At 31.2% G+C, this 21,291-nt stretch overlaps 2 protein-coding genes across 11 annotated transcripts; one reads left to right on the top strand and one right to left on the bottom strand.

The window, feature by feature from the left end:
* Positions 1-40: 40 nt before the first annotated feature.
* On the bottom strand, positions 41-21,251 carry LOC105452541 (PH and SEC7 domain-containing protein 2). 10 transcript variants are annotated; one of them, XM_011693737.1, is made up of 14 exons: positions 20,484-21,251; positions 13,661-13,727; positions 12,763-12,816; positions 11,477-11,837; positions 9,842-11,051; positions 9,245-9,489; positions 8,853-9,046; positions 8,294-8,486; positions 7,936-8,108; positions 7,582-7,798; positions 7,165-7,309; positions 6,494-6,637; positions 5,441-5,634; positions 41-1,427 (listed from the first exon to the last, which is right to left on the bottom strand). In XM_011693737.1, exons 1-14 carry the CDS (start codon positions 20,643-20,645, stop codon positions 1,406-1,408), a joined length of 3,381 nt encoding a protein of 1,126 aa, XP_011692039.1. In that variant the 5' UTR covers positions 20,646-21,251; the 3' UTR covers positions 41-1,405. The 10 variants fall into 10 exon arrangements, with proteins under 10 accessions (XP_011692039.1, XP_011692040.1, XP_011692041.1 ...); XM_011693738.1 differs by lacking the exon at positions 41-1,427 and having other exon boundaries at positions 4,709-5,634; positions 9,842-10,817; positions 10,941-11,051; XM_011693739.1 differs by lacking the exon at positions 41-1,427 and having other exon boundaries at positions 4,709-5,634; positions 9,842-10,814; positions 10,941-11,051.
* On the top strand, positions 14,816-18,844 carry LOC105452542 (probable tubulin polyglutamylase TTLL9). The gene is made up of 6 exons (XM_011693744.1): positions 14,816-15,627; positions 16,129-16,418; positions 17,045-17,232; positions 17,645-17,953; positions 18,088-18,302; positions 18,536-18,844. Exons 1-6 carry the CDS (start codon positions 15,433-15,435, stop codon positions 18,785-18,787), a joined length of 1,449 nt encoding a protein of 482 aa, XP_011692046.1. The 5' UTR covers positions 14,816-15,432; the 3' UTR covers positions 18,788-18,844.
* Positions 21,252-21,291: the final 40 nt, after the last annotated feature.

Here is a 21,291-nt window from a genome sequence, read left to right as displayed (position 1 = left end):
ACATATAATAATAATAATAATGCATAAATATAAAACGCAGTCATTTTTCTATCAGAAATTCATTATCGATCAATAAACATCCTCGAATTATAATAATAGGATATGATCATATTAATAATAATATTGATAACAAAAATATATTTACAAATATATGTTTACAATGGCAGCAAATCAAGCTGTACAAAGAAATATATTTTTTCTTTTAACTCATTTCTTAGTTGTTCAATGAATAAAACTAAACATGCTATTTCAAGTTTTTTTATATAACAAAATTAAAAGTTGTGTAAATAAGTATATGTATAATGTTAAATCCTGAAATATGTATACATATATTTATATACGCTAAATTATGGAAGAAACGGAATATTTAGTAGAATATATATAAATGCAATTCTTTGGCCTCTTCTTTTCGCATCCTAACGGTTTAAATTTATTATTCGTCCATATACAATTATAAAATATTTATAAGGAATAATTTTGTAATAATTTTTGATGATGCATTATATTATAGGATGAGAAATTACTAATTCATATTATCATCGCTATGGTGAAACAAATTTTTGCATATTGGTAATTTCTTTCCAATTATAGTTTAATTTTCTGTGCACGATATTTTGCTATAGTCAGTCTTAAATAATATTTCGCGTAAATACGGAGAGAAATTCTAGCCTTATTTATTATCAAATCAATTATCTTTGCTAGGAAACAAGAAGATTGCCTAATCTTGCGAGGCAAGGTTTAATTATCCTTTTCTTATTTAAATCTTTGCTATATAATATATTTTTTCTCTGTCGCTTTGAAAAATTATATATAATTAGAAAAAATAAAGATTGCTTATTAGCATTTTCGTTAGATTTTCTGTAGATGTAAATTTGCGAATTAATTGACAAACAATTTTATTAACCAGTAATAAGTCATTTATTTATCATAATGGGAATGGTTATATAGAAAATTTGTTGCAATAATTCGATTTTACTATCTTTCAAAAGCATGTGATTTCTTTACTTCCTTAATTTACTTATAAAAAATATATTATTTATAAAAAATTTATAAAGGATATATTTTTCATAATTTAATATAAAAGATTAATAAGATGCTTAAGTATAAACATAACGTTGAAGCTAAAAATCTTATAATCTTGTATTATTTGTAATACATATTATGAGTTATAGGAATAGATAATTATTCCATATAACTAATAAATTATGTTTTTCATTAATCAATAGATTAAAAGAAATTTGATTAATATAGCCAATACAATCTTCATTCTTTCCTGAATATCATAATTTTTCAATTAATTTCATATTCGATTTTAACAGCAAACTTTATTTCATTATATTTGCACGACAAGGAAGATATCCTGAATAACATTCTGAAAGCTGGATGTAACCTTGCTGGATCCTGCTTACGTTGCTGCCAGGTCAACTCTGTTGCATGCAACAAATAAATATGAATTTATTATAAACAAAAAATTGTCGAATTTTTATAAAAATTCAACCGAAATTGTAGATTAACTTTTAAAAATTAATTTCAATTTCGGTAAATATCTTTGTGAATTAAAAATATCAAAATTGTTATAAAATTATTATAAGATACTACTATTCTACTTACGTATTATTTTTATTATTATATCTTACGATAAAACTTTATAATCTCATATATACATAAAAAAATATACAAATAATTTATTACAATTAATTAACTCGCGTGTGTGTGTTGTGTATGTAAACATGCTGTAAGTGATTTAAAAAACAATATACCAGAATATAAAAATAAATAAATAAATACACAAAGTACGTATAACCAGTTATAACAAAATTAATCTAATGTATAATAATTAATAGTATTGTCAAGATCATAATGCATGCAAAACAATATAAAAGCGAATGCATACAAAATAATTTAAATAACTATTATATAATATTATTATATTACAATATATATAATTGTTAAAAAAAGGATTATTTCATGCGCTATAGAAAATAATTGGGTATTTCTCATAGAAATGCAAAGATTTGAAGATCGTCGATCTTTATTACGTAGTTTATAAGTATTTGTTACTTATATATCCACATATATTACAGTTTTATGTACAAGGAGTTTTCTATAAACTACAAAATGATAATTTTCCCTAAAAAACTTTGAGATGAAAAGACGAGCTAGAAAAAAATTCTTATAAGCAATAGAAAACAAAAAAAGAGAAAAAGAAAACAATGAAATAAAAGATGGAAGAAAAAATTTTGTATATATATATATATATATATATATATATTAAATATGAAAAAAATTTTTATATCACAAAGTGGTTTGATTAAAACAAAAGTTTAACCAAAAAATAAAAATAAAATTATATTGAAAATAAAATAATTTATATTTTTCAAATTTCTAATCAATTTTATAACTAAAATCTATATACAGAGCCATTTTTTGCATACCATATATCAGCTAGAACATTCGTATGTTTCTCTTAAACAATAATTTATTTATATAGTAATTTTTATTATATTCATGTTTTTTTCATTCATAAATATACATGCATATATACATACATGGTCTGTCCCAAAAGTAATGAGACTATTTTTGGCGGTTCAATTAGAATTATCGGAGGGTGAATCCATTGGACGGAGCCTCTGGTGCGGGATGTCACGTATACAGTCTGACCCTTCTCAGTTGCTTCCGAATCTTTCTAGCAGTCGATACCGTCAACAAAGTGCGTTGTAATTTTTGTGTCTTATCACGGGCGAAAATGCAGCATAGTCTTGAGCAATGTTACGCGATCAAATTCTGAAGACAACGCAGCGTCCTACCATAAGCTGTTCTTAATATCTCCAACGTTTCGGAACCAGATTTTCTCAGTTTTGTGCAGAATTTGTTGGCTGCGATCGAGATTGTGCTGAATTTTTGCCTGTGACAAGACGTAAAAATTACAGTGCACTTTGCTGACGGTGTCGACTGCTAGAAAAGTTCGGAGGCAACTGAGAAGGATCAGACCTGACATCCCGCACCAGAAGCCCCATCCCCCGGGGAGGTGAATTCACCCTCCGACAATTCCAATTGGGCATACATGTGTATATGTATAAATGTATGTATATATATTGTGTACGGTATTATATATAAATCACTATAATTTATAGAAATTAAAAAATGATTATAATTTTATTGTTATCTATTTTCTTAATCATTATTAATTTCGTTTATTAGTAGTGATCTAAATTATAATAAAAACATTTTTATTATAATTGTCTAATTTTGAAATATTAATTGTATTCACATCCAAATTTATATTTAACTAAAATTCAACTTTGTTGCAACAAATTAAATGTGTTGCAAATATTTAAAATAAAATAATGAAACACAAATTGTAAAATTTAATTATTCGAAATAGTTTTATTATAAAAACCAGAAAGACAAACATTTTAATTACATTGAAATCAAATTAGTATTACATATTTAATATAAATATATAAAAAAATTTTATATGCATAATTTTGATGCAAGAATTTTTATTTGTCATAATAAATGTTAAACATATATACGTATATGACGTTAAACAAACATTTAATTAATTATTAAGACTAAAGATATAACAATTTTATTATTATACATATAAAGATTAGAGAAAAGGGAGAAAAGAAAGAGAGAGGAAAAGAAAAAGGAATATAGGAGAAAGGCAAGAGATAGAGCGGAAGAGAAAGGAGAGAGTAATTTATCTTTAAATATAAAATATACATTTCATATAATTAATATCAATAAAAAATATATTTACACATAATATAATTTATTCTGTTTAAATAAAAAATATGGCATGCTTAATTTTACATCTATTTTTTATGTAATATAAATTTCCTAATTAACATTTGAAAGAAAAATTAAAAGAAAAAAATTTGATATGTATAAAAAACTTAACAAGATATTACTAAAAGCAACAAAAGTATTATTAATTGCATATAATACAAAAAGCATAAAAAATTTCACGAGTGTAAAGTTATATAAATAAAAAATATATAAATTTAATATTTGTGTCAAACCATTAACAAAATAACAAATTTGTAAATATTTTTCTTTGCAGTCATAAATTGATTGACACATTTTCTTCAACTTTCTATTCAGCACGTTAAAACGTGAAAATTTGCTATCCAGTCTTATATAACAGCCTCTCAACTTTTATATATTTTTAAATTTGCATATTTAATATTTATGCGCAAACTAACAATATGGTGAAACAGCATAATATGTTATTTCCATAATTAAGTATTTCTTTACACGCTTCAATAATAAAATAGAATTTCTAGAAGAGCAAAATGACATTTATTTTCTATTATAGAAGAAGAAAAAATCAGAGGAAATAAAAGAAGATTCTTTTAAGTATGAAGACTATTCAATTGTATAAAATATGTCAGATTATACCAGTAATAAAACTGTCAAATTTAAAAGTTAAAATAGAGTAAAAGAAAAATGTCTAAGAATAAAAATATTATCAGCAGTCGAAATAGAATACATGAATTTTTATACATAAAATAAAATAAAAACTAACTTTTTCGGACCTGATTATAATAAACATATATTTTCAAGAATCATTTAAATTCAATTTTAGTTATACACAGCATCTTTTAGGCATGTCATCCCTGTCAACATACTATATGTATATACTGTTTCCTTTGATATTTTATTTTAAATGTGCTGCCTTATAGTGAATTTTATATATATTTATCTAATTTTACACAAAGTTAACTTTTAAAATTAAATAGATAAGAAGTCAGGTCTGAAGGAATAAATAAATAGATTCAACAAGAGCTAAAATCGCTACCGCAATTAGAAGACATGACAAAAGTATAACAGAGTCAGTGGCGTTACTACTATTAATTAAAATAATTTTAACAAAATTTAAAAAATAAATTTTTTTGCTAAACTTTTATATGAAAAATTATCTTTTTGGTTGTAATATTTTCGACATACTTATAATATGATCAAATAGTTGCGCCACTGAATAAGATGTACAGCAAACGGCAAAATACTATCTGGTGTAGCGAATAGAACTGCACTTGCATTGAGCTCCTCTCTCTATAAGTTTCGCTGTATCTTCTCCTTCAGCTGGTCGGTCAACTGAGGAAAGGGAAGAAGTTCGATGCAGTTGCAGTTCAATCTTACAACACCAAAACAGGACAGTATTTTTGCGCTCGATTGTACGTTATAACACTTAATAACACCATTGAAGTGTGTGTGATACGCTGCCGAGTATATCGTTAGTTTGCGTCACTCGTGTCTTTATCGTCAACATCAACATCACCAGCACCAGCACCAGCACCGGGGTCAAACTAGCCCGCATAGGCCATAAGCATTGCGTCAACCAACGTCACCACCAACCGCATTATAGTCCTGATTGCCACCGTTCAGCAGATTGCGGCTACCGCCGCTGTAAATGGCGGTCCGGTAACTGTACCTATTAGTTGCGGCTGGTCGTTCGGGGACCGGCGGTGGTACCAGAGCTCCTTCCGCGTTTCCTACGGCTCCAGGAGGTCCGAGTGGCATGCTCTCGTCTACCTCGCCAATACTGCTCTCAACTAGCGATGATTCCATCTCACTGAACGCCAGTCGGGAACGAAGAAGATAGGCATATGTTTTATACCGCTTCAGCTGGAACGAGGGTTGCTCTGTAGAGTATGATGAAGTGAAAGGGTAATTTTAAATGGAATAGAAAAGGAAATACATATCCTTTTTTAACAAAAAAAAAAAAAAAAAAAAATTGAGTTTTTCAATAGGATAATTTCAAATAAGAAATTTATATTCATTCAATAAATTGAAGGCACCAAATATGTAAATAATTGAAATAAATTCTCTACTTTTTCAATTATCAGATTATTGTCATTACTGTTATATTATTTTTAGACGAACAAATGAGAATTAACAGTTTTAATATCTTCAAATAAAAGTTAAAGAAAAATTTGTCAAGGATTACATAGTAGAGAAAAGATCATTATAATAATTACAATTTTCTTTATCAGTCTAATCATTTCGGAAATATGTGAAAGTTACATTTGCTTTTGAAATATGAAATATTATATATTTTCAATTATCTTTTGATTGACTATTAAAAAGTATATGTATGCATATGCGCGCGCGCGCGCGCGCGCGCAAAGGAGGGAATTGAGGAAGAGAGGCAATAGAGAAATAAAATTATAGTTATAATAAAATAAAATAAATATAAATTTTTTATAAGAAAAATTTAAAATTTTTAAAATTGTAATTTTGTGTTAATAGAAAATATTTTTGTTATTTATAAATCGATCAATCATTTTTTTGTTTACAGACTTTAGATTTTCGAATTTTAATTATCTACACAAAACGTAAAAATTGTGGACTGAGATAGAAAAACATTAATTCTCTCAATTAATAAAATTATTTAAAATTTTTTAAAATTCTTAGTAAATTTGAATAAAAAAATTTCTATATTAACGATATGTTTTACTAAACATATCATTAACTTAAAAGTTACCTCGTGATGCAAATATGCGTCTTTTTCCTTATAATTTTGTACAGTAAGAGCTTTAGCCCCTCTTTCCGGAGGATGTCGTCTATGTTCGTCCAATTCCGTTTCTAGCCTGTTGACCCTATCTTCATGGTCCCGTAACTGTTCTCTCTATTAATTAATTTAATTTTCTTTCTTTATTTCCTTTAACTAAACAAATAAAGAAATATTTTTATAATTCTAACATCTCCAGATATTTCAGTTTAATTTAAATTTTCTAGATGTTACAAGTATTTGTTATACAATATGATCTGCATATCATGATCACTTGAAATCATCTTAACTAATTATTTTTTCGAAAAATAAATTTCATAGGTTTTTGAAATTTAATTCCAAGAGACCAATAAGGAAGTCAATAAACAAAACAAAAATTTTAATCATATTTTCAAGATGTTAAAATCACTTCCATTTTTAAAATGTTTATTTTTAATTAAATTCAAATTAAACTATTAATTTTTATGAAAGATCTTTATTGTAATATAATTCTTCTGAAGAGTTATACCTGATTTAAAATTATTGTTAATTAGCAAACTTTAAAAATCCTGTATGTAGACGCGCGAATAAGCCATAAATCACACCTTAATCTAAACAATTGTTAAGAAAAATTTAAAGAATGCAATATTTCATGGCATACTTACAGAATTTAATTTAGTATGGCTACATGGCAACAATGGACGCTGGAACTTGCGCTGAGACCCAACGGCGCCTGCGAGAGGCTGACACGAAAAGCTGGCGCACACAAAATTGATGGTATCGATCCATGATTGCAGCTCCTTTGAATCACTGTAAATATATTGATATATTACATAATCATCTTACAAACAATTAAAATTGAAAGTTAACTGAAATTGAAATTAAATTACACTCGCAAATTATGCAATAATCATAATTATAACTATGAAAATTATAATTTTAATTATAAATTATAATCGAACGTTCACAATTCAATCAATTTCAAATTCAGTTTAAGTCGAAATCATTAAAATTTTTATCATAACTCTTTCCATTTTAAATAGAAATTTTCTAAACTTAACAAAGAATACCAAAATGCCAACCTTGTCTGAAAGAGATATTCAGCTTGGTCGGCAGTCTGTAATCGAAAAACATGCTGTTTCTTTGTGTAATCAGTCGCCTTGGTAGCCAACGCATGGTGAATACGTATAGCATTGTGCAAACTATCGTTACGGAAACCGTGCTCATCCTTGTGCAAGTATAGCACAAGCTCACGCAATGTACAATAGTACATTTTCCATCCACGTTTGCCGAACGGAGCTATGTAACATTTTATAAAAGATAATAAGATAAGAGATATATAAGAAAGATATAATATATGAGATTACATGATGTAAGATAAACATTGCTGTTAAAAAAAAATATTTTGTTATAAGAGGTAATATAGGAGTACATACTTTTTTTGCCATTGGAGTCATAACAGCATTTACGCATAACATATCCCTTTTTGAACTCCGTAGCGCCCGTAATATTTGGCACATCGAGAAACGGATTTCCGGTACCGGCAATCGCCGCCGTACCGTCGCCTTGCTGAATTGCTTGGTTTGTCGCTTCGTCCCCTTCTTCATCCCTAAACAGAATATAAAACTGAATTTGCTTGAAAAGCATTTAAACCTAAGAGTTTAATTATTATTCTGAAAGAGACTGATACATTTCAATTTTTATACTAAACTATAAGAAACTATTAACACTAATTGTAAAGAATTTAATTATTATTCTACAGAAGATAATTTTATAATTGTCACGCTTGCTTACATTGCCCATTCGAGGGGAAAGGATTTAATGGCGTTGTAAAGTTGCTTCAGCACTTCACGTGGAAAGTTGTCACCATCGTTGAGCTCCGATAGATTCTCAATGAACTCTGAACATGACATCTTTCTGCCGATATTCTGACCGTGCAAGTCTGTATTAAGCAGCATTATCGCGCAAGTCAGTGTGTGAACCGCATCTAAACACAAATATTATTGAATAAATTTAACTTATGTACATACAAGGAAAAAATATATTAATTAACTCTCTGCCCGGAATATCGGTCATTATGATCGCTGAGGTTTACATTTACACCAGTGGAAAAATGAATGAAACTCGTGTTTTTCTGAAATAGTGGTCATTATGACGGGGTGTTCCATGTAATCGGGTATGCAGGGTAGAGGGTTAACCGAACGTAAATTAAATTTTTGCCAAAAAAAATATATAAAATTCGATCCAAAAATCATTAGTCCAAAATGCGTTTCTCGACATGTTCCGGGTAGAGGAGAAAAGACACACATAACGACATACGCAACTAATAATACATATTCTAAAGTGCACTTACCTTGAGAATTAAAACTACCGGGATTGCAATCCAAATATCTTTTGGAAAAATGTACTAAGACTCTCTCTCTTTCTTGAGTCTCTCCCGTTAGACAAAATTGAGCGAGAAATTTTCTAAGAGCCATGTCCAGTGTATCTCGTTCAAAGTTGAAGTAGCGCAGATACTCCTCCGCCACAGCTTTGCTAAAGTCGTTGCTACAAACACAATATATATACAATAACATATTTATAAAATTGATACTTCTTGAACTTTTCATACTTTTATGTACAGCAATTAATGATGAGTTCTTTTAAAAGTTTTCTAACTTTTAGTTTGAATTGTTTCGAGAAAAAAAAAATAAAAAATTCTAAAAAGTTTTAAAAGATTCAATCAGGAAAATAGAGAAAACTTACTTTTTGCTTAGATGTCTAGAAACATCAGACTTTTTGAAGCCATCTAAAGAATAGAGACGTTTGGCCAATCGGATTGCAGAGGGCAAATCTACCGCTTTCGGGCTATAATGGAAACTGTGTAAACTTTCGATATCGCTTTCTTCATCCGCTGACTGAGGCGGCGACGCGCTACTTCCATGTCCCTTCTGTTCATCGTACATTCCAGCAATCAGAGCCTCCCTCTCATCTTCGCTTTCTTTTAGTTCCTAAAATCGAAAATTAGTAAAATAAGTAATATGATAATAGAATTATTATACAATAGTAATAAATTAGAAATTAGTAAAACTTATTTTATTTTAATTTAAAATCAATAACTGAAAATATTAAATGCAATCCAATAAAAAACTTAACTGTAATTTATTTTGTTTTTAAATCTATTCTTGTATAAATTGTATTCTTTGGAAATAATTCCCCCCAAAAAAGTTCATTTTCTAATTAAATTATTATAAAATTTAATTTTATTATATATATTATTATTGCATTGTATTTTATAAAATTTGTACTGCTCTAACAGAACCAATAATAATATAATTAGTTCTAAATAAAATTTAAAATTACCTGATAACCTACACATTCAGGTGTTACAGATCCCGCAATGATTCCAGGAACGCTCGGGATCCCAGGAATCCCAGATTGATTTCTCTGCAAATTTTGGGATGTAGCAGGTGACATCAGTTCGCCAATGGGATTTCCTCTTCTCCTCGCCTGTCTAGGACTCGTGTTTCTTGGAGTGTCTTTATCAGGCCCTTTGACTTGAATCACTATTCTATGGTCTCCAGTGTCCTGAGGATTAGCCTTCAGTCTTCTCTGAGGCGGTTCGCTCGCCAGAATGGTCGAATCGCTATCGCTGGGATCGCTTACCATCATAATATCCCTCGCGCTGAGAATATCCATTGTTTCTTCATCATTGTAATCTGGACTGGACATGTTGCTGATGGCCTCCGACTGGCTGAAATCGCCGTTAGCAGGGAGATGACCTCCCGGGGCGCTGGAAACCCCGGGAACAGTTTGGGCCGGAGGGAACCTACGGGAACCAGAGTTGGAGGACATAACGGAGGACGAGACGGAGGTAGGAGAAGCAGGGGACAGAGAACGCTGAGGGCTCGTCGAAGAGGATGATGAGGACGAAGACGAAGATGAGGAACCGCCGTTTTGGCAGCAGGAAACGGCTGGTGAGCTAACAGGTGCATTGTAAGTCCAGACAATTCGCTCATTTGGCATTAGGCCTTCTGGCCGCGGATCCAACAATGTATTCAAACTTGAAGTGACATCGTCATCGATATCAATATCCACGGCGCTCATTGAAGGATCTTTTTGAAACTGCAGGTGATCCTCCGACCGCGAAGTACGTACGAAACCGAAGCTTGAAGGAGTATTCTTGCCCGGATCGACTTGGACTAGGGCTCCCGAAGTGCTTTGCACTCCGTCGCGTCTAGCAGCGCCTACGGGTGAGGTACTGGCCGAGCTGGAAGCTTTGTAGACCGTTCCTCGATGGTGATGATGCTGATGTGCCAGTTGGGTCTCATTGGGACTGCTGGGTACCGAGTTATGATGATGGTGATGATGATGATGATGATGGTGGTGGTGATGATTGTGATTGTGATGGGCACTAGTGGTAGTGATAGTGGTAGTGGTGTGCTGATGATTGGGATTGTACCTAAGGGAGTCCACTTTTCGCTGCTGATGTTGCTTAGGCAGTAGATTGCTGCTCTGTTGTGTGCGGGAGAGATTTAGCATCAGGTCGCCGGTCATCATGTACGCTTCGAACCTGATAAATATTAAATTTTATCATTAATACGAAATATTAATAAAAACATTATTATAATGATTCATTATTCATCAAAATTCACAGATAAGTGAAGAAGTAGAGAGAGAGAGAGAGAGAGAGAGAGAGAGAGAGAGAGAGAAATATTAATTGTAATTTAAAAAAGAAAGAAAAATTAAGTCAAATCCTTATTTTTTCATATTGTTGGATCTCATACTTCTGTATGCTTTTTTCTATATCTTCGTTGCATTGTTTTCTCAATGCTTGTCATTTAGTCAAGCGTACATATGTATAAAAAAAATATAATTGCGCGCACAATTATTTTTAACTGATAAAAATTGATATGAGAATGTGATTATGCTCGAATAAATATCGAGTATGCAACGGAATGGATGATTAAAACTTTTAATCTTTATTGCAATTTGTACCGAGGTGTGTTTTTCTGTCGTGAGAATTTGTCAGCGGACAGGGGCTCCCATTGAGTCCGTTCCTCTTCTTTAAAATGGTCCACGGGTGGCAAGAGAGCCTCTAATTCCGATGAGAGAGAGGCATCGCTGCACGAGCCATTGCTCCTCGTTGTTGTTGCAGGCGTCGGTGTCAGTGTTGGCGAATTTGCGGACATTTCTGGTGTGACTGACGTCTTCTTGAGCTCCTTCTTCTCTACATTGCCGGAAGCAACGATGTTCTTGGGGTTGTTCGCCAAGACATCTTTTGAACATTCTGTGACCTCATCCTTCGCAGGTTGTCCGGGAGAAAGAAGGCGGCGAACGTGAGCCTTTACAGCAGGATCTGCGTAATTTTTGCTTTTTAACGTTAAAATTTTTTATTTTTATATGCCTTCCGAATTATGTTATTTTATTGTCATTATACATAAAATATTGCCTTGAATATATTTGTTATCAAATCACGTTTATTTAATATAAACGTTTTTGTAATGTTTTTTAGCTTATTTAGTTGTTTTAAATTGTCTCCAGCAAAAATTTCAACGAAATTTTGCAATTATATAATTGTAGAATTGGAACTTAAAACAAAATTCTATTAGAATTTATTTGATATTACTTAAACAATATCGTTTAAAGATTAACATGCCAAAAACATTACTTTGATGTAAACATAAGGGATTAGTGGAACTGTCCGACAATATTTATATCGTTAAATTATGTTATTATCAGGAAAGATTAAAATTAACAGATTATAATAAATTCATCTACTCGTTAATTAAAACTAATAATATTAAATAATGTACAATAATAAAAACGTCCTGACAATGGCAAACAAAAAACATAAAAGTGTCTCTAGGGAGATCAATGTGATCGTCTGACAGAAAATCGTTTGTCACTCTTGTGCATCGTTTGAAAGTCGCTCGTGCGAATAATCACGAGTCCTTGGTCATCGGCCATCCCTTTCCGTGGGGTAAGTGCGTAATTTTTTCTGTTTATCGTGTTAGCCGCGATGGTTATTACAGCGTATTAATTCTATTATTATTATAATGTTCAGGTTCAAGAATGTGTTCAGACAGTGATCTATCATTAGATCGCTTACAATCGCAAGAGTTCAGCAGCCTCGTGAATACATAATCAATTTGCATTTTATGGTATAAAAGGCGTTTGAATATATTTGATATATATTTTAAAAAATCATAAAATTTATATAAAAGATTAAAATATATAAGTTTATGAAAATTGATCGTGCATTTCTAAGAAATCTCACTTACCCCTTCGCAGCTTTAGAGTAACGGGATCTGAAGACAGTCGGAGACATTTCAGTACTACAATAAATCAATAATAAACAAATTAATTTTAAAATAATTAACTTTAAAATCAGAATTTATATTTTCTTCATTCTTTTTTTATCCGAGCTTTTCTTTCGTTTTTTTTTAAACAAACTAAATTGTTTTGCTATATTACTATAACCTTTTACTTCTTCAATAAATAAATAAATAACAGTTTCTATGATTCTAAAATGTTGTATTAATCGAGGTATTAATTTCTGTGAAATATAGAAGAAAATATTATTCATATATAACTTCAAACTAATAAAAATAATTTGGAATTTATACGCATATATAATTTAATAAAAATTTTATATAATTTTTAATTATTGTCATTGTATAATCAAAATAAATTATCTTACAAATTCTGTTCTCTGAAGTATTATCAAGTTCGATTTCAATAGTCATAGTTAAATTAATAGAATCGAAATTTTAATTAATCCATCGTAGTTTGAATTACGTTACATGTTGAATCACATTGCCTTAAGTGACATTTAATTTATGATAAATGACAAAATACAAAATATAAAAAGAAAATCGATTTCAATTTAAAAACGAAAAAAATCGTAATTATTTTGTTTTTATCATTTATACATTTTATTTAATGTAGTATATTTTTTAACATTTTTTTAAATATTAAAGATTTTTATAATCCTTAGTATACATAAAAAAGTAGGTATATAAATATTTCTTTTAATATTAGCTTCTACACTTGAACTCATATAATTGCGAAAAAATGACATTAAAAAATGATATTAAAACAGCAATTGAATTTAAATTTGACAAATTTCGATATTTAAAGATTAAAAGTAGGTATATTTAATAAATCTAATATTTTTACCTTCTTTCGTACTAAATCGATTGACATCAACTTCGTTCACCCTAAGTATGACATCACCAGCTTCGACCTGCAAAAAAATCAAGCAGAAATCATCTTCATAAAAAATATACATATTCATATTTCAACACATATGTTCATATGCACGCGCGCATACACATACGTATATATTTTTTATATACATATATGTCAATCAAGTTTCTATAGTAATTAAATTATATTTCTAACAATTATCTAATAATATTATTATTATTAATAATTCGTGAACATTTATCTATGCACATTGATATATTGTCAAACGTATGACCGATTGAAAACATACACGATTGCCGCAGTGTGAAAGCCTGAAAGCAAGTCCTATTACGAAATTATATTGAAGGCAAGAAAAGTTCAATGAAAGGATACTAGTTTATCTACACTAGTTGCTTTAACAGTATGATATTTGTTCAATCTCTATGAATAAAGATATTTTATGTTACAGAAGAGAAATGCAACAATTCTTCTGTGAAATTAAATATAATGATCAATTTTCAATAATATGTATATAGCTTTTATAATATTTAATTTAAAGATATTTAAACTTTTCAAAGATAAATTAATGTTATATGTTAACATATATGTAACATATAAATTTTTTAATTCAAAAAATACTAAAGATACATACATACAATAGTACTAATAATAAAATAACATACAGTGACAACAAAACCAAATAACAATCTTTTCCAAACACACTGTCAATTGTTTTGTTATCTTAATATCACATTTCTTACGTTACATAATTATTTGGATAAATTTTCACACAGAGTTATGAGATTCACCTGACAGAGTGCCATGTACTCAACGTAATCATATCTACTCCTTCCAGAACGTCTCAGAAGGAACTCAAAAGGCCGCAAACAGCACGACAGGCAGGACGTGAGTTTGGGCATTCGATACACGTTTAGATATCTTTAGATATATGTTAAGATTCCAAATTCTTTATTCACATTAAAAAAGCATCGACAACTCGTAAACGACAAAATGCGACTGATTGAATGCGAATCGGAACGTGAAGATTTCGGCCAGTAGCCAATTATATTTTTGGACCCGCAATGACATTGACTTTTCCTCCCGCTGTCCTCTAATCCGTCCTCTAATGCGCACGATGCACTTTGACTTGTGTAAATAATTATTATATATATCGATGGGATCGCAATGCACAGAATATTTCATTATGTTGGGATCCTAATATCCTCCAAGAATAAATTTAGCATTTGGAAAAAAATTACGCGAATTTATAACATATCCTATTTGATTTTGCTTTCAATTTATAATAAATTTTCTTCTTTGAACTGTATTTAATTATTATCATCATAGAAATATTCAAAATGAATGTTTATATATCAATACAAATCTTCTATAACCTTGTCATTGATCTTATTCTTCATACATCCATGTGTTCGTCGTATTTTTTATAATTAGATTGTCAGAAAATCCAATTTGCTGTAACTTTGTAATAAAATTAAATAGAATGTATACTCTTTATAAAATTTTTATTTAAATTTATTTTTTATACAAAATTCATTCCTGAAACAAAGTCCCACATATTACAAAATATTACAAAATTGATATTTTTTAAATTAACTCTAATATTAATAAAAATAAAAATTCAAATCACAAGAGACTCAAAGGAGAACAAAGAAAAGTTGAATATCTCAAAATACACTATATAAACTAACAAATGCGAATTATATCTTCAATATGTCTGAATAATTCAATTATCTTGATAAACCATGAATAACACACAAAAGACATTGGAGAATTCGCGGATTACCCCTTTAAAGATAGAAATGACCAAATTATCTGGTGCAGAAAAAAAACTTTATAACTTAAAAAAAAAGCAGAACTCTGAAGATAAAGTTGTCAAATTCCGATGTGATTTTCCCTCCACACAAGTTGAGGTGATGTTGGCAAGAGGTTGGATTCAGGTAATTTTGTCAAGTTACGGGATTATGATATATTACGGAATTTTCAAAATAAAAAATTACCATTAAAAAATACACATACATACAGATGGAGAAAGATACAGCACTCTCATCATTAAAGAAAGCATTATAAATCTCATTAATTGATACAGTAATATAATATCTATACTACTACAAGAATTAGAATTGAAATTAATTAATTAAATGTTATAAGTTTTAAGATACTGTAAATAGACTGTAAATAGAATGTAGATAGTTGGAAATAGTGAATAATTATAAATTAATATACTGACATAATTATCATATTTACATACAAGCAAAGTGATGAAAAAGTAAATACAATACTAAAGCTTAATGTCAAATATCTTCTGAATTATAAATATCTTGTATATTTCTGAAATATTTTATTTCTCAATTTATTGTTTTAAAAGTTTAAAATTTTGTAGTGGAGGGTGCCAAATTTTTAATGGAAGTAATTAAATCGTTGTATCTTTCTTTCTTGAGATAGTCGATCCCGAAGATTCTAGTTGGCATTTGTGGTGGTGCGACACGGGGGATGTGCTGCGACAGGCGTTGGACGGGGACCGGAAGAAGCTGCGCCCTTACCAGCGGGTGCCGCACTTCCGTAATCACTATGAGCTCACGCGAAAGAATTACCTATACCGCAATCTCAAGCGCTATAGGAAAGCCCTCATAAGGGCTGGAAAAATTGCTGAGGCTCGCATCAGTGATGCTATGCCTGTGACCTTCGAGCTGCCTAGCGACTATCGGATGTTCGTCGAAGAATATCATAAGTAAAATTATTTATTATTAATTAAAGATTTGTTATTAATTAAGAAGATGACATTAATTGGATATATCATTTTAATTTTATATTCCTTTCTGTAATAAATTAAGTTCATTACTATCCTAACTTTTATGATTTTATCGTTATCTAAGTATTATATTTTATCACAAGTTCATAGAGAAAAATATCAAGAAGCAAATATCGATATGTGATATTGATATCTTGAAAATTTTTGAAGTTATAGATTACATTACATGCAAAAAACTTTTTAAAAGAACCGTGGCTTAAAAAAATATATTTATTCAAAATATTATAAAAGTTATATATTTGCACAATTTCTACAGTAAACTTTTAAATTTTTTACATTTGTATATGCACGCGCGCCCATACACATACACAAAACACACATACACACAAAATAATATATTTTGGTAGTTTTATTATATCTTATTATATTATGCATTTCTCTGTAAGAATTCTGGTTCATACAATACATTTTATATTCATCGTATTCAAATAAAAATATGACAACAAATATTTTTTGGAAATAAAAATACGATCTCAGTATATAGTCATGTAGCGCTAAAATTATGGAATTAGACTTAATAAGATGCTAAATATGCTAAATCGTAGGCAACAAGGAGCCACGTGGATTGTCAAACCAGTAGCAAGATCGCGAGGCAAAGGTATTTTTCTATTCAGGAAGCTGAAGGATCTTGTAGAGTGGAAAAGCAGAGAGGCCAAATCGCAGCAATCATCAGGAATTCCAACTGAGATTTATGTCGTTCAAAAATACATAGATAATCCTTATCTCGTTGCAGGTTAAATTTCAGATTCTTTATCTTTAGGATCTATACAATTAGTCATCAAAATATATTAATTAAAACTTGTAAACAAATCGAATATATTCATATTTTTTGATACATTTAATAATATCATATTAAATATATATACATTATTAATTAAATTTTATTATATTAATATTATACAATAAATAATAACGTAAATTATAACATTATATATTTAATTATAATATAAGTTATATACATATAGTTGAGAAATTAAAGTGTGCGCTCGTGTAAATACACACTTAAATTTTATGACTTGTGTTTATTAATTGTTAACTGATGTTAGTTTTTAAAACAATAAAATCATGAACTAATTCTATATACCTTGAATCCATCTAATATCATCATCTCTATTTTACAATGAAATTTAAATCCCTGCTTTCAGGGCGAAAGTTCGATCTACGCATTTACGTATTGGTGACATCATTTCATCCTTTGAAAGTGTGGCTGGCCAGGGAAGGTTTTGCCCGTTTGTGTGGCCAATTGTTTGATCTGGAAAACATTGACGACACCAGAGTGCACTTGACAAATACGGCAATACAGCTGAAAGCAAGTCAGAATGCCGAGGGTATCTCTTCGATAAAAGGCGAGACCGGGGAATGGAACTGCAAATGGGCATTGAATAAGCTTAGGGATTATTTGATAACTTATTACGAGGTGGAAGTGGTTGAAAATTTGATGCAACGTATTGCGGGTATTTATAAAATTATCAAATTACCGTTATGTATTTTACAAATAATCTTATCACTTTACGATTATCTTATTGTGTATATGAATTTGTGTGTGTGTGTGAGATGTTTATATATATTATATCTGTGCTTATTTCAGGCGTGATAATGGCGAGTCTACTGGCAGTACAACCGGCTATGATGCAGGATCGCAACTGTTTTGAGCTCTATGGTTACGATATACTGCTCAGCGATGATCTCCGACCTTGGCTTTTGGAAATCAACGCATCTCCAGCCTTAACAGGTACTGACAACGAGGATCAACGTTTGAAATCCGACCTGGTCGACGACGTCCTCAATGTTCTCGACTTCGAAGTACCAGCAATTAAATAAATTCTTTATATATATTATATATATTTATAATTATTTTATATAATTTTTTATTCATATACTTATTTATATTGATATATTTATGAATATATTCATATATTTATATTTTTATATTTTTATTATGCTCTTAAGACATTTTTAAATAAAATCATTATTATATAATAGTTTTAAATTTTGAAAGACATTTCGTATAAATAAATCGATAATCTTGTTTGGAGGGTCGCTTCAGCGGACACGAGACCAGGATCGGGGGGCTGGATCTGCTCTGGGACGACGGACCAGTTTGGACCAGCTGCCCATACCCCGGCATTCGCACGGATGTGATTTCCAATGATCTCAGGAGGCTCAACATCTTTCTCGGAGCGATTAATGATCGTCAAAAGCAACTCTCTTTATTAAGAAGTCAGCTGATTGAAAAACGTAAAGCAGGGCAAGATTATTCTTCTATGGTGCAATATTGTTTAAAGTAAATACAAAGTCAAATTATGATATCAAATTGTTCAGATTATATTTATATTTTAAAAATTTATTAAGCAACAATTAATTTTCATTCACTATCCAGGATTAGCCTCAATTATCTCAAGATTTTCTATATAATTAGATATCCAAAGTTTTCTCGTGAAATTTCTAACGAGTTATTAAATATATTATTCGCAAAACTGTGCCGCTATGCAGAAAGAATGCAGCTGGTGCACTCTCGCTTTTACATCACATATCTTGTCTTCGTAATTTTTTTCTTCGTTTCCAGCGTCAAAACTAAATTTAGCTGAAGACTTGCGCGACTTCGTAACTGCATTAACCAGTCTTTTCTACTTGATCATATCAAATGTTGTTTAAATCATTTATTTATGACAGCAAAAAGCATCTTGATTACGTCTTCGGGTTATCTGACATTTCTTTCTTTTGCCTTTATCACGGATAATGACAAATATGAAATATTGATATATGAGTAGAGATAAACAAACTCATTTTTTATTAAAACTTAAAATTTAGTTGTCAGTCACATATTTCGAAATTTTTGTTGATTTAAAACTTGTGATTGAATTTCTAAAATCGCTATTTGATGTTACCAATTTACTGAACTTTATATTTAAATAATTTAATTTGTATTAACAAAAGTTAATTGTATTGTTAATTTGCAATTATAAATTTATATTTATAACATTAAAGATAACAGCATATAAGAAAAAATAATATCTTTTTCTAATTAATTATCAATTTCGTCAGAAATAACACATTTCTTATTTTTACTTAGAGTATCATAAAAGCGTTTAAGTATACTTAGGATTATCAATTCTTAGTTATGTATGTCGAGTGTTCTTTAAAGAACGTTGAGAAGAGCCTTCTTGAAGTGCTGAATTTCATTCTTTCTCTTTACAAAAGCACAATTCGTTAAAAAAAAAACAGCTATAATCTGCAATATTTAATGTATTCTAAGGACACGTTTACATTGTCTTAATCCATTTCCAGGCAGTAAAACGCAATCTTTTTCTTCGAATCAGTATTGTGGAACTTGTATGTAAAATAACGCTTATGCGAGAATCTCATTTCTTTAATTTACTCATTTCAATACCCATCGAAGAAAAATCAATCTCCGTGGCAGACACAGCACGCAAATATCGACTTTAAAACAATTGTAGCGTTTATTTATAACAATCAATCACCTATATCGCGGCCATGAAAAATCTTATATTGTTAATCGCTCTCTCTCTCTCTCTCTCTCTTTTATTTATAAAGATTAATTTCCCACTCTACAAGCAGCGAAAATCAATCTTGCGAGAATTGTAACATCTCGCGTATATTGATTCGCAAGTATCAATTTCTCAAACTAGGTGTACACGAAAATGATTTTATTAAATTGTCCATTTCATGGTTTAATTTTCAATGTTGCAAGCATACGAAAAATTGTTAATCGTCGCGTTCCTTTATTCTTAAAAATCAGTTTCCCATCGTAGCTGTCAGATTCCTCGTCGTAGCTATGCCAGGGACACTCGTACGAAAAAAAAATTACTGTTTCGTTTATTTGTAAAAACCGTATCATGCGCAAAAATCGATTGTACGAGAATCGTTTTATCTGTAAGGATCAATTTCCTGTGGCACAGATACGCGAAATTCGTCCTTACGACGGATAAGCTCGACTCTATGTCGTCCTGATGTAGAACTCACCTTGCCGCTCCTGGCCGCCGGTGAGTTTTCGACGATATCGTAGATGACGTGGGCGGCCGGCAGGCCCGCCGACGCCGAGGCGCCGAGCAACGAGAAGCCGAAAGAGCCGCCGGAGCCGGAGTCGCCGCGGCACAGGGTGACCAGCAGCTCCTCCTCAGCCATCACGGCACATTGATCCTCACCTCTTCGCTGTCATTTGCCGCGTAATGTCACGTTTTCGCTATCTCTCACACTCCCTCTCGCACTCGTGCACTCCCGATCGAGAAGGTAACGAGTAAAGGGCGCACCTTCCTTATTTGGGTTATCCTCGCCCTCTGCGCTTCTGTCACCCGACAACTGTGTATCTATCACTCGGGCACGCACACCCACGCGCGGGACGGGGAAGCGCCCTCCCCTCTTCGTCGCGCCGCACAGGCCGCACTGCGAACGATCGTCGGTCGCGTTCGGTCTCTTTCGCTCTCATTCGATGCCGCAGGGAAGAAAGGAGACACAGCGAGGTGCTGCTTCGAGGCTCACCCTGTGTACACGCGTACCGCGCTCTACTCTTTCCTCGTGGAAGGAGATCAGACGGCAAACTGCAGATGCGAGTGATGGCGACCGCGGACAGACGCCGTACACAGCAGCGGCGCGAATCGCGACGAAAGACGCGCGAATACAAGTAATAATATCAACTTTCTCACCTGGCCGGTGGACACCCCACAACTGATTGAGCGAGCGCGCGCGGCGCCACTTGCGCGCGCCACCGGTCTTTCACCTCGTCACCGCGGTCCCCCTCCATACTTCGCTACCGACCAATCGTGAAGCGTGC

This window comes from Wasmannia auropunctata, unplaced genomic scaffold (genome assembly GCF_000956235.1).
Source record: "Wasmannia auropunctata unplaced genomic scaffold, wasmannia.A_1.0 LD336030.1, whole genome shotgun sequence".
NCBI lineage: Eukaryota > Metazoa > Arthropoda > Insecta > Hymenoptera > Formicidae > Wasmannia > Wasmannia auropunctata.
The sequence above is the reverse complement of the archived record's forward strand: the minus strand, read 5'-3'. Positions and strand labels throughout refer to the sequence as shown.

What these genes read in the sequence shown, in the direction of transcription:
- LOC105452542 (XM_011693744.1), top strand. Translation starts at nt 15,433, where the DNA reads ATGAATAACACACAAAAGACATTGGAGAATTCGCGGATTACCCCTTTA. An exon ending in TGGCAAGAGGTTGGATTCAG is followed by an intron (nt 15,628 to 16,128) that starts GTAATTTTGTCA and finishes TTCTTTCTTGAG; the next exon opens with ATAGTCGATCCCGAAGATTC. An exon ending in TTCGTCGAAGAATATCATAA is followed by an intron (nt 16,419 to 17,044) that starts GTAAAATTATTT and finishes GCTAAATCGTAG; the next exon opens with GCAACAAGGAGCCACGTGGA.
- LOC105452541 (XM_011693733.1), bottom strand. Translation starts at nt 20,645, where the DNA reads ATGGCTGAGGAGGAGCTGCTGGTCACCCTGTGCCGCGGCGACTCCGGC. An exon ending in CTGAATGTGTAGGTTATCAG is followed by an intron (nt 9,490 to 9,841) that starts GTAATTTTAAAT and finishes TTTCGATTTTAG; the next exon opens with GAACTAAAAGAAAGCGAAGA. An exon ending in TTTCCCCTCGAATGGGCAAT is followed by an intron (nt 8,109 to 8,293) that starts GTAAGCAAGCGT and finishes TATTCTGTTTAG; the next exon opens with GGATGAAGAAGGGGACGAAG.